Below are 10,719 nucleotides of genomic sequence, written 5' to 3'. Positions count from 1 at the left end.
AGTAGAAGCAGTTGTTGGGGGTCCCCTTGGGGGAAGGCAGCACTTTGGATTGGGCCACAAGAGCCTGTAATGCACAAGCCAGGGGAACACCTACCGTGCAATCCCTGGCTGCAGGTGGGGAGGGTGCTGATGGTCTCTGACTGGGGACAGGGGGGCTAAGGGTAGCAGCTGCCACCAGGTTTGGGAGTCTCAGACCCACGGTGGTTCTGAGATTAGGCTCTGCTGTTCCCCAGATGGGGTGTGGCGGGTGGTAGACAGCCCACAGCTGCAGGAGTGGGAGCATAGCTTTGCTAACAGTCAAGGGGGACAGGGGTGCCCTTGAACTGGGGTCCAAGGTCAGGGGGTGGGGAGCAGGGGGAAGAACATGAGCCTAACTAGGTGTGCAGAGAGATAGTTCCTTCCCCTGCACACACACACCCACTCTCTCTCTCTCTCACACGTCACTTACGCACATATTTGTACACACAATCTCAACTGCATAGTCTAGTGGACCGTCCTTTCCACCCCGCAGAGCCTCAGAGCAGGGAAAGCCCAGCTCTTCGCCAACCAACAGAGATTCTTCACTCCCTCCCTGCAGTTGCGGATTTTCTAGTTATCTCCTTGCTTGCTCCTTGTCAGGGACACAGAATCCGGGCCCGCCAGGCCTGGTTGGCTGCTATCTGTATCCTGACTTCTTATCAGGTCCCTGCTTGTCTTCCACAAGACCTGTCAGGGGTCCTGTCTGGTGGGTGTCAGAGCACAGGCTGGGGCCTCTTGCCTGGCGTGGGACCCCTTGGTCTGGCATTTGTCAGCGGGGCAGGCTGGGGCAGGCCCTGGAGCTTGGCAGGGGGCGTAGACTGGCCTCCGAGGATGGGGCTCCACCCTGGTGACAGTGGGCTCTCTGAGGGAGAGGAGGAGGCGTGACCATGGCCAGATGCCCACCAAGGACGAGGCACATCCAGGGAGATGGACACGAGACCTGCTTGGCCGAGACCCTGTGCCCTCTGGAGACGGGCATTCCTGGAGGGTGACGAGGGACAGACAGGCGTGGGGGTGGTTCTCCATCAGCTAGTGTTTCTTTTGGGCTTCCTCGGAGTCTCGGGGAAGCAGAGACCTCAGAATAAGCAGCTGCCCCGTACGATCTAATTCCAGCCGAGCATCTCGGGAATTTGTGGATGATGCCCCTGGCTAACAGCTGAGACTCTGGGGTCACACTCCTCCACCTCCTCCACCCCGGCCTCACTCTCCCCGGGCGGCTCAGGCAGAGGGGGAGGCCCAGAAGGCTTTGTGACAAGTGAGAGACTCAGGAGAGGTGGCCAAAGCCCTGTTCACCGGGGCCAGGAGGACGCTTCATAGGCACTGAGGGAAAGGAGAGATCAGGGCAGAGCAAGGGGTGGCTCTGGAGTGAAATTATTGGTGGGCGCTTTACATTCCGCCCTCGCCTGCTCTGAACCGGGTTCCTGAACCAAGTACAAACTCCTGACCTTGAGCTCAGTGCCTACCCACCCCCTCACTGCCTCCTCCCACCCCCCACTGCACCGCCTAGATCTGAGTCCTGTCCTACCTGGCACCCCCACCCCATCGGCTCCTTCCTTCCCCTGAGCTTTTGCACCACCCCCCACCCCCCACCTATTGGAATGCTCTGTGTCCAGGCAAGATGGGGAGTCATGCCTGGCTTGGGGACACCCCTCTCTGTAGCTTCGCAGACCCCTCCTTGGCCTGGGCCCCAGAGACCACCCGGTCAGGGGGCTTCCAACCATGCTCATGGTGCAGCGTCCTCACACAGGACCACGGGGCTCTACGGCAACCCCCTTCCACCAGGGCCATTTGCTCTCAATGATTGAATTTGTTTTGCTTCCAAGTATGATTTGGTTTGAACAACGGATTCAAGAGCTAAATATTAAATGGAAAACCACTGGTCTAACCCCTCATTCTGCAGAGAGGAAAACCCTCCCAGAGAGGGCCGCATAGACCTGAGTGGAACACAGGATTTGCCCTGTGTCCTGGCGGAACCGCCGCCACCCAGGGCCTGCCCGCTGGCCTGCCCGGGGGTGCCAGTCACACTCCATCTGCGTGAATGGCGCCCTGGAGCTGTGCCCCGAGGCGGCTGCCTGTGCCCAGCATGCACTGTGCCCCATTCCCCTTCCAGGTCTTCTCCCCCCGAGCCCTTCCGGGACCACCCGTCACCTGCGGATGAAGCCCAACAGCTTGTCGCTCAAGGCCCTCGTGCGTGAGCTCTGCCCTCACGTTGCAAACACGCTTCCCTCGGACCCCACTCTGTTCCCCACGGGGTCGGGGAGCTTTACCAGAAAGGGCCAAATAGTAAATGTTTTAGGCTTCGCAGGTCACATAAGGTTTCTGTCCCATATTCTTCTTCATTTTATAACTCTTCAAGCAAAAGCGGGCAGGGGGCCAAATGGGTCTGTGGGCTGTCGTTTGCTGACCCCTGCCCTACGTCCCTGTGCCACCCTGACTTGCCGGGATCCGTTCTGATTTCCTCTTCCTGCGTCTGACCCTCTCTCCCAGGTGGGAATCCTGGCTCCCCAGGCCCGGCCGGGCGGGGGGCGGGAATTTCAACGCTTCCTCACCGGTGCTTCCTCTGTTTTCTGTAGGTGCCGCCCCACAGCCACCATGCCGGAAGTGTAAGTAGTCTCGTCTTTTCTGGGGCTGCAGGCAGGCAAGTCCCTGTGCTGCAGACTTCGGCCCCGTAGCTGAGGCACCATTTGTTCAGCCTCCGAAGCTGCTCCCCAGGAGACCAGATGCTAAAACAGGGACAGTCCCAAGTGCCTGGACCAGCACTTGATGGCTTCCCCAGTGTCTCCACATGTCCTCCCAGCCTTCGGGCAGAACTTGCAGCCCCAGGGTGCCCTGGGAAGACCTTTTTGGCCTGTGCTTCAAAGCTCGCCCGTCTGCACTGATCAGATGAATTGCATGCTTTAACCCTGGCCCCGTAGATAGGCAAAGCTTTGGGAATTCACCCACCAGCCCAGGGTGGACACTTTCGTGTCACTGGAACCCCACCTTGAGGCTTCCCTGACCTTCTACCACTCCTGCCCAACTCACCATGACCAGTACCTCCCAATAAGAATGTCCAGTAGCCCAAAGGGCTGTTGGGTTTTTATTCTACTTTGCTGGAACCCTCGAACTGGTCCTCCTGCCTGCTGTCTGATTTCTTCTGGTTACACTGTTGTCACCTGTCCCCTCCTCCCACAAGCTGGTCTGCATGGTTCTGCTGTGTGTATAGAATACACGCTGCTCACACTCACTCTGTGTTCTGCTCTTTCCCCGTCCCTCCCGTGATGGATGCCTAAAGTGAGGTGAGTGATATTTGGGTGTCTCTGTCCTAGTTAACTCTTCAGACTAGTGGAGGGCGGAGCTCTGAAGAGAGGAGAGAGCTTGGGTTGGGGCCTGGGGGACAGGGGGAGCTCAGTGGCTGAGCAATTTCCCAGGAGATAGAAACCTTGGGGGAAGATTCTGGCTGTGGGGCTTCCTAGCATCGAGGGAGTTGCAGCCCCTGTGCACAGTGTCACTGGAGGGTGGTCCTGGGGCTGGGACTGCAGCAGAGCTGGGGGTGACTGTACACCCTTGCTGAGCACAAGTTCTCCCTCGCCTGCTTTGACAGCTCGTCCAGTCCTGGGGGGACCATCCCGGTCCTTGCAGAGCTGACCCTGTACAAAGCCATGTTTGAAGGGTAAGGGGAGAGTCACTGGGTTAGTCCACCCTAGTCCACCCTGATGGACCAACACTGAGGGAGGAGCAAAGAGATGTCCTCAGATCCTCCCAGGTCTTAGATAACCTTGAACCTGGCCATTCTCTGCAGTCCAGTCTTATTCAGGCTGCAGAGAACACAGCCTGTGCACAGACCAGGGATGGGGACTGCAGGGACGGGGCTGAGGCTCAGGGGTGGCAAGGTGGGAGTTAGCAGCGCCGATGGAGGGGACATTTGGTACAGAGACTCTCGGTGAGAATGGAACATGGTATTTTTCAACAGCCATGTGAATTTCTGAGTTTTGCTGAGGCTCGTCTTAAAGCGAGTGCCCACTGACTGTGGCCATCAGCTCACCAAGTGGCGGGGAATCAGGATTGCAGTCAAACGTTTGCCGTGGGTCATCACCGCGTATAAACCACGGTGGGAATGGCTACCGTGACAGGCCATTTCTCTTGAAATAACACGTATCTGACATGTAGTAAAAATCTAGGCTTTAGGAGAGGAAAAGACAAACAGCCCACTGAGAACCGTCAGATTAGAAATCGCACATTTCATGTACCAAAACTCATTTGTTTTCTCTCATGAAAACTGCTCTCTCAGAGCCTGATCACTTCTACTTTACACACTAGAATAACAACCTAGAGCTGTGCTCCGCCAGCTCACGGCACATTAGAAGTAGGTGGGAAGTTCACTAGCAGCACCGAGAAGCGACAACCTATGGCCTAGAGGAGACACAAGTGCTTGGAAGGCACTGCAGTCTCGTTAGTTAGAGACTGAGGAGCCCCACTCACCTTCCCCACCCCTGAAGGACCACGGCCACGGGGCTAGGACTTACTAAGACTTATTAGAACATATCTAGTCAGCAAGAATATGTCTAGTATTTTTTTTTTTTTTTGAGACAGAGTCTCACTCTGTCACCCTGGCTAGAGTGCAGTGGCATCATCATAGCTCACTGCAACCTCAAACTCCTGGGCTCAGGGAATCCTCCTGCCTCAGCCTCCCCAGTAGCTGGGCCTATAGGCTTATGCCTCCAAACCTGGCTAATTTTTCTATTTTTTTTGTAGAAATGGGGTCTCACTCTTGCTCAGGCTGGTCTCTAACTCCTAAGCTCAAGCAATCCTCCTGCCTTGGCTTCCCAGAGTGCTAGGATTGCAGGTGTGAGCCACTGTGCCTGGCCAACTAGTATTTTTGATAATAAGAGGAAACAGCGTCTTGATATCTTACAAAGATTTATATGGCAGTGTCAACATTTAAAAAGTTTTGAGGTCTACATAGATATGCTGCATTTATTTGGGAAATGCACAGCTTATTTCTCCAGCATGAAAGATCATCAAGGTATTGCTGTATTACTCCCCATAGTACTAAAACACACATTTCTTTCATGCTTTTCAAATGATTTGCACATCCATGATCTCATTTTGTCTGTAGTAACTCTGTGAACTAAGCAAGGTGGGTGGTAGTACCCTTATTTACAGAGGAGGAAGGAGGTGCCCCTGGAGCCATGTGGCCCACACAGTGTCACATAAGATTCCAGTAGCAGCAGAGCCAGAATGGGAAGTGAGGGCTTCAGTCCCCTGATCGAGGAGCTGACTGCAGCATTCTCTGAATTGGAAGGGTTAAATCACAAGATGAGCTTTTAAGGGACCGAGAGGCGAGCAGAGGTTCGTGGGTAACGATGGTAAACCCCAGCTGGCATTTTTCTTGGCTTGAACTGGAAATCCAGTTCTGCAGGTGCCACCTTACCACTTGTCTCCCGTTTCTCACCCTCAGAGAAAACCCAAGATCACCGCCTCCCGCAAACTCCTGCTGAAGGTGAGGCCAGGGCTGGATGCAGGGACATCCAGTGGGAGAGACGGCAGCAGTGCAGACCCTGAGGGGGTGGGGGGTTATGGGAGGGTGAAAGGAAGGAACCCAGAGCAAGGATGAGGAGGAGGCAGACGGAGCCTGGCCATCATTGGAGCCAGGGCCAGGCTCGGGGGGGTCTGTGGGTGGGAACCTCAAACTGTGGACCCTGGCACCCGCCTGGGGTCCTGAGGGGAGGCGGGGACCAGCTTCTGAGTAGGAAGCTACTAGTGGGGCAGAGGGACTTGCTTTATTTTGGTACATGTTTCTCTCTCTGGAGCTCTGTGGGCCCAACGAGACAAAATGTGGGTGAGAAGACGACTGGGAGGGACAAACGAGCTCCAGGGCCCGCGGATGCCGTGTGCAGGGACTCGGTGTCTCCTCCCACCCGCCTGCCCACAGCCACCGCACGCACCTCCACGCTGCACCGCGGTCTCAGACCTGGCCCAGCCGGGGCTGCCCCCACCTTCCCTGCTGCGGGTGGGACACGCGAGGGCCCGGGCCCTGGCTCAGCGGGTCTGTCCTGTCCAGAGCCTGATGCTGGCCAAGGCCAAGGAATGCTGGGAGCAGGAGAACGAGGAGCGCGAGGCTGAGAAATCGCGCTACCTGGCCGAGCGCATCCCCACGCTGCAGACGCGCGGGCTGTCCCTCAGCGCCCTGCAGGTGAGCCTGGCAGGCTGGGGTGGGCGGGGGCTCCGTATCTGTGGCCCCAGGGACCAGGAGGTGGGAGCCTGCATGAACACCAGCTCAAGATTTGGGAACTTAAAGGTGTTCTTCCCTTACGGGGTCTCACTTCCTCTTCCCAGCCGCCTGTCAGGTGGTGATGCTGGATCCCACCCCACAGGGGCGGAAGTGAGCCTCAGAGGGACCAAGTGACTTGCTGGGGTGGGCCGAGAGCCAGGGACCCGGCTGCACGTCAGCCAGTGTGGGGCATGGAGCACACAGGTGGCCAGGACTCGGGAAGCTCCATTTCTTCAGACTTGCCCATCCTTCCTCTCCAGTTTAGTCTTCAGTGTTTTCAGAACACTGGTAGCTGATTGCAAAGAAAAGAGACTGGAGGGAAATACAGAAAAATGCCACCAATTATCTCCAGGTGGTAGCAACACTAGTTATTTTTATTTTATTACTTGTGTTTAATACATAGTTTTCAAAAGGTCTACGATTAACTTATATGCCTTTTATCATAAGAAAACCATTTTTAAAGCAAATTCGTGCATACAGAAAGGAGAGGAGAGGTTGTCCCCTGTGCACTGTCACCATCCTGAGCCCCAGCGTGGAGACGTTTGTCAGCTCCTCGCCAGAGCCCAGGCTGGTGAAGGGGCCGGGACAGGGCCAAGGGCGCTGGGCCTGGTGGCAGAAAGGGAGGCTGGAGACCCAGGGCTCTTCCACCCGCCTGCCCCAGGACCTGTGCCGGGAGCTGCACGCCAAGGTGGAGGTGGTGGACGAGGAGCGATACGACATCGAGGCCAAATGCCTGCACAACACCAGGGAGGTGAGTCTGAGGGCGGGGCACGGCCGGGCGGGGCTGGGCAAGGATGCGGCAGCGGTGGGAGGCCCCCTCCTTCCGCAGGCCCTGGGAGGTGGCCACTTAGCAGGAAGCTTTGGTGTCCCCACCCTGGCCCTGTAGGGCTGGCGATGGCCAGAGAGGATAAGCACAAACCTCCTCCCCACCTGCCATGTGGGCTCTTCAGCCCGACAGAAGCCATCCTCTTTAGTCGCCCACACAGCAAATCACGTGCCTGTTAATGACGTCCTGCCTCTGGGACTTGCTTTCATGTGCCCGACACCCTTTGATCCTCCCCACACGCCCGAGGACGCAGGAGGGGCCGTTCTCTGCACCTCACAGAGGAGAACACAGAGGCTCAGGGTGGCCAGGAGCTTGGCCCAGGTCACACAGCGGTGGTCCCCGGACCGGTGCTCAGTGCTCCCTCAGCGTGGGGTGTGGGGGCACCAGTGCCACGCAGACCCTGCTGCAGTGGGGCATGGCGGGGTGGGGCAGGGCAGGGCTCCCCCTGGGCATTTGTCCAAGCAGCTGCAGGGGCAGGTGGGGCAGGGGCACAAGCCGCTTCCCTCCTTCCCACTTCTGCCCACCAGGAGTGATGAGGGGGCGGTCACCAAGCTCCTGAGAATTCTCCCCGGAGACCACACCCTGGAAATCCCTGCGAGGTCCAGAACCTGCGGGTTTACCCAGCCTGCTGAGCCAAGGCTGAGAGCTGCTTCGAGGCTCGCTGGGGAGGGACGAGTTGGGAGCAGGCACGAGGCTGTGGAAGGAGAGGAGGCAGCCCCCGTCCCTGGCAGCAGCCACTCGCGTCTGGGTGCGGTGGGCCACCCTGTCACCCAAGGCCCCAGCGCTGGCCGTGGCTAGTGGGCTTTGTCTGTCCACTCACGCACGCACCGGCCCACAAACGTGTGGGCGCTATCTGCAAAGGAATGGGTGGGTCTGAGTGTCCCAGAGGGTCCAGCCTCGAGGCTGGGGACTTCCGAGTGTGGCTCTGGCTGGAACCCGAGCAGTCTGGGGCCCTCGGGCGGGGAGCCCTGTGGCCAGCCCCCCCACAGTGCGCCCTGGCCCCTTCTCACCTGCAGATTAAGGACCTGAAGCTGAAGGTCATGGACCTCCGTGGGAAGTTCAAGCGCCCGCCCCTGCGCCGGGTCCGCGTCTCGGCGGACGCCATGCTCCGGGCCCTGCTGGGCTCCAAGCACAAGGTGTCCATGGATCTGAGGGCCAACCTCAAGTCTGTGAAGAAGGAAGACACGGAGAAGGTGAGGCCCCTCTCCTCAGAACCTTCCACCCCTGACCTCCAGCCTCCCCCCCGTCAAGCCCTCACAGCCTCAGGCAGGCCCGAGAGCTCCTGTGGGAGGCCAGTCAGCCTGTCAGACAGAACCTTCTAGAACCCTCTGGGAGACCAGTGTGGGAAGAAAGAAGACTTGCTCCCTTCCCTCAGGCTGCTCCGACCTGAGGAGGAGAAACTGGGACACAAACAAAGGCAGACCAAGGAGTAAATTAAAAATCTTGCACCCAGCATGAAGAGAATGTGGATATTTAGGGTAACGGGAAGATGGCTGCCCTGTCACCTCGGGGAAAGAGGACAGCACTTCATCACGAGCACAGAGATTAGAGAACTGAGCTCACCCCCTCAGCATCAAATCGCCCAAAGTTGGTTGAACTCACAGTCTATGTGCTCAGAATTAACAGGCCCTTTAGGAGCAGTGACGACAGGAATGTAGTGTCTGGCCAGGAAGCTTCATGAAGAGAGGAGATGAGGCAGGCAGTGTGCTGACCAAATGGAAAATGAGGCTGGGCAAGGTGGCTCATGTCTGTCATCCCAGCACTTTGGGAGGCTGAGGTGGGAGGATCACACGAGGTCGGGAGTTTGAGACCAGCCTGGGCAACATAGCGAGACCCCATCTCTCAAAAAAAAAAAAAAAAAGGAAAATAGCCAAATTAGTAGGTGACGTCTTTTTGGAGGAGGTGGCCTCGAGGTGCAGAGTGTCAGAGCAGGAGGGGGGCGTGGGGCCGTGGAGGCAAGGGTGGGCTGTGGTGCACTGGGGTGGGAACTGGCCCCGTAACCCGGCCACTGTCACCCAGAACCCCCAACCCACGTGCTTCCTCCTTCCTGTCGCGCCTCAGCTTGGCCCGTGTCCACCTGTGTGGCTGCGTCCTGGGACCTCGCCAGCTAGGGGAAGGGTGGTGTTGGGATATCCTATCTTTTCGAGGAGGCTGATTTCTCCTGAGCCGGGGGGCCTGGCTGCTCCGCCAGCCGGGTCGGTGCTGATGCGTGTGCGGCCTGCCCACAGGAGCGGCCCGTGGAGGTGGGCGACTGGAGGAAGAACGTGGAGGCCATGTCCGGGATGGAAGGCCGGAAGAAGATGTTTGATGCCGCCAAGTCTCCCACCTCACAGTAGAGGTACCCAGAGACCAGCTCCTTCTCCTCTGGGGCCCAGCAGAGTCTAAGGGATGACTAGGGACGCCGGGATGAGGGCTGGGACAGGGAGCAGAGCATGAGTCACCTCTCCTGGGCTCAGCCCCGGCTCCAGTGGTGTGGTACCTTGTGCAGGCATCATTTCTACTTTGGGGCCATTTTTGTTCCCTTCATCTATGAAATTGGGTTTGTATCAGGTCAGCGGTTCTCCAAGTACGGTCCTGGGACCGGCAGCACCTGCAGCACCCGGGGTGCCAGTGGTCGGCCCTCGACCCAGACTCCCTGGATTAGAAGCTCTGGGGTGGGACCAGCACTCTCTGGGATCCTGATGCACGCAGAGTTTGGGAACCGCTGGATCAGATGATCCCTGGGGTCCCTCCTGCTCTGACTTTCTGAATATCTAAGTTATTTGAAATACTTCCCGACAATATCCTTAATTGTACACCCTGCACGGTACCCAGCACTCAGTCCCTGCTCCCAGGGAGCTGCCTCTCGGAGAAGATGAGACTTCTCGCCTCTGAGGAAATAGCCGGAGACAGTGGGCAATGCGGGCAAATCCGGCCCCATAACCCCCCATGGAGGTGCTGAGAGCATGCGATAGTGCAGGGCCTACCCGATAGCCAATCCCAGAAGGCTTTTTGGAGAGGAGGCGCTCTCTGAGGCGGTGACGGGCCAGTGTCAGTGGGTGAAGTAAGGGCGGGTTGGGACGGCTGATGGTGTGACAAAAGCGTGGAGGTGGGAATGAGCTTTGTGGGAGCCCCTTGGCTGAAGAAGCAGCCCAGGTGTGCAGGGGTGACAAGCCCTGGGGACCGCGTGTGCTGTAGGTGAGTCAAGAGCTCCTAAACTGCACACAGGTCACCGGGAACCCACGGCTTCCACCTCTGTGTCCCTGCAGGCAAGCTTGCTGCACTGCGCCCTGGGCTCCCACTCCGTGCTTTCCCCTCCAGCCCGGCTCGCCCACCTCCCTGCGCCCCGTCCAGGTCCGGAGCCGCCCTCCCCACCCCACCTCTGCCCTCCAGCCTGCTCAGCCTCCTCTGGAGCTAGGATCCAACAGGCGCGCGAGAGACGAGAGACGCAGTGTCTGAAGCCCTCCCCCAGCAGGGTGGGATTCCCGCCACCCTGTGCTGTAGCAAGCCGAGGAAGAAGAGGCGGTGAGGGCATCCTCCCTCCAGCCCCTGCCACGGCCCTTCACTGCCTCCATGCCAGGTAGAGTGTCCACAGGCATGGCCACTGCTCCATTAAAATCCCAGCGTCCCGGTCATTTCTGCA

The 10,719-nt window shown here is 58.2% G+C and overlaps 1 protein-coding gene across 1 annotated transcript; it reads left to right on the top strand.

Annotated features, from left to right (window-relative positions):
* Positions 1-2,606: 2,606 nt before the first annotated feature.
* TNNI1 (troponin I1, slow skeletal type) lies at positions 2,607-10,719 on the top strand. The gene is made up of 8 exons (XM_045536206.1): positions 2,607-2,621; positions 3,293-3,296; positions 5,459-5,500; positions 6,062-6,193; positions 6,933-7,022; positions 8,114-8,290; positions 9,326-9,435; positions 10,346-10,719. The coding sequence occupies exons 1-7, from the start codon at positions 2,611-2,613 to the stop codon at positions 9,431-9,433; spliced, it is 564 nt and encodes a 187-aa protein (XP_045392162.1). The 5' UTR covers positions 2,607-2,610; the 3' UTR covers positions 9,434-9,435; positions 10,346-10,719.

The sequence above is a fragment of the Lemur catta genome, chromosome 23 (genome assembly GCF_020740605.2).
Source record: "Lemur catta isolate mLemCat1 chromosome 23, mLemCat1.pri, whole genome shotgun sequence".
NCBI classification, from domain to species: Eukaryota; Metazoa; Chordata; class Mammalia; order Primates; family Lemuridae; genus Lemur; species Lemur catta.
The sequence above is the reverse complement of the archived record's forward strand: the minus strand, read 5'-3'. Positions and strand labels throughout refer to the sequence as shown.

Excerpts from the sequence above, each read along its gene's own strand:
- TNNI1 (XM_045536206.1), top strand. Across the intron at positions 5,501-6,061 it reads CCCGCAAACTCCTGCTGAAG|AGCCTGATGCTGGCCAAGGC; the intron begins GTGAGGCCAGGG and ends TGTCCTGTCCAG. Across the intron at positions 7,023-8,113 it reads GCCTGCACAACACCAGGGAG|ATTAAGGACCTGAAGCTGAA; the intron begins GTGAGTCTGAGG and ends TCTCACCTGCAG.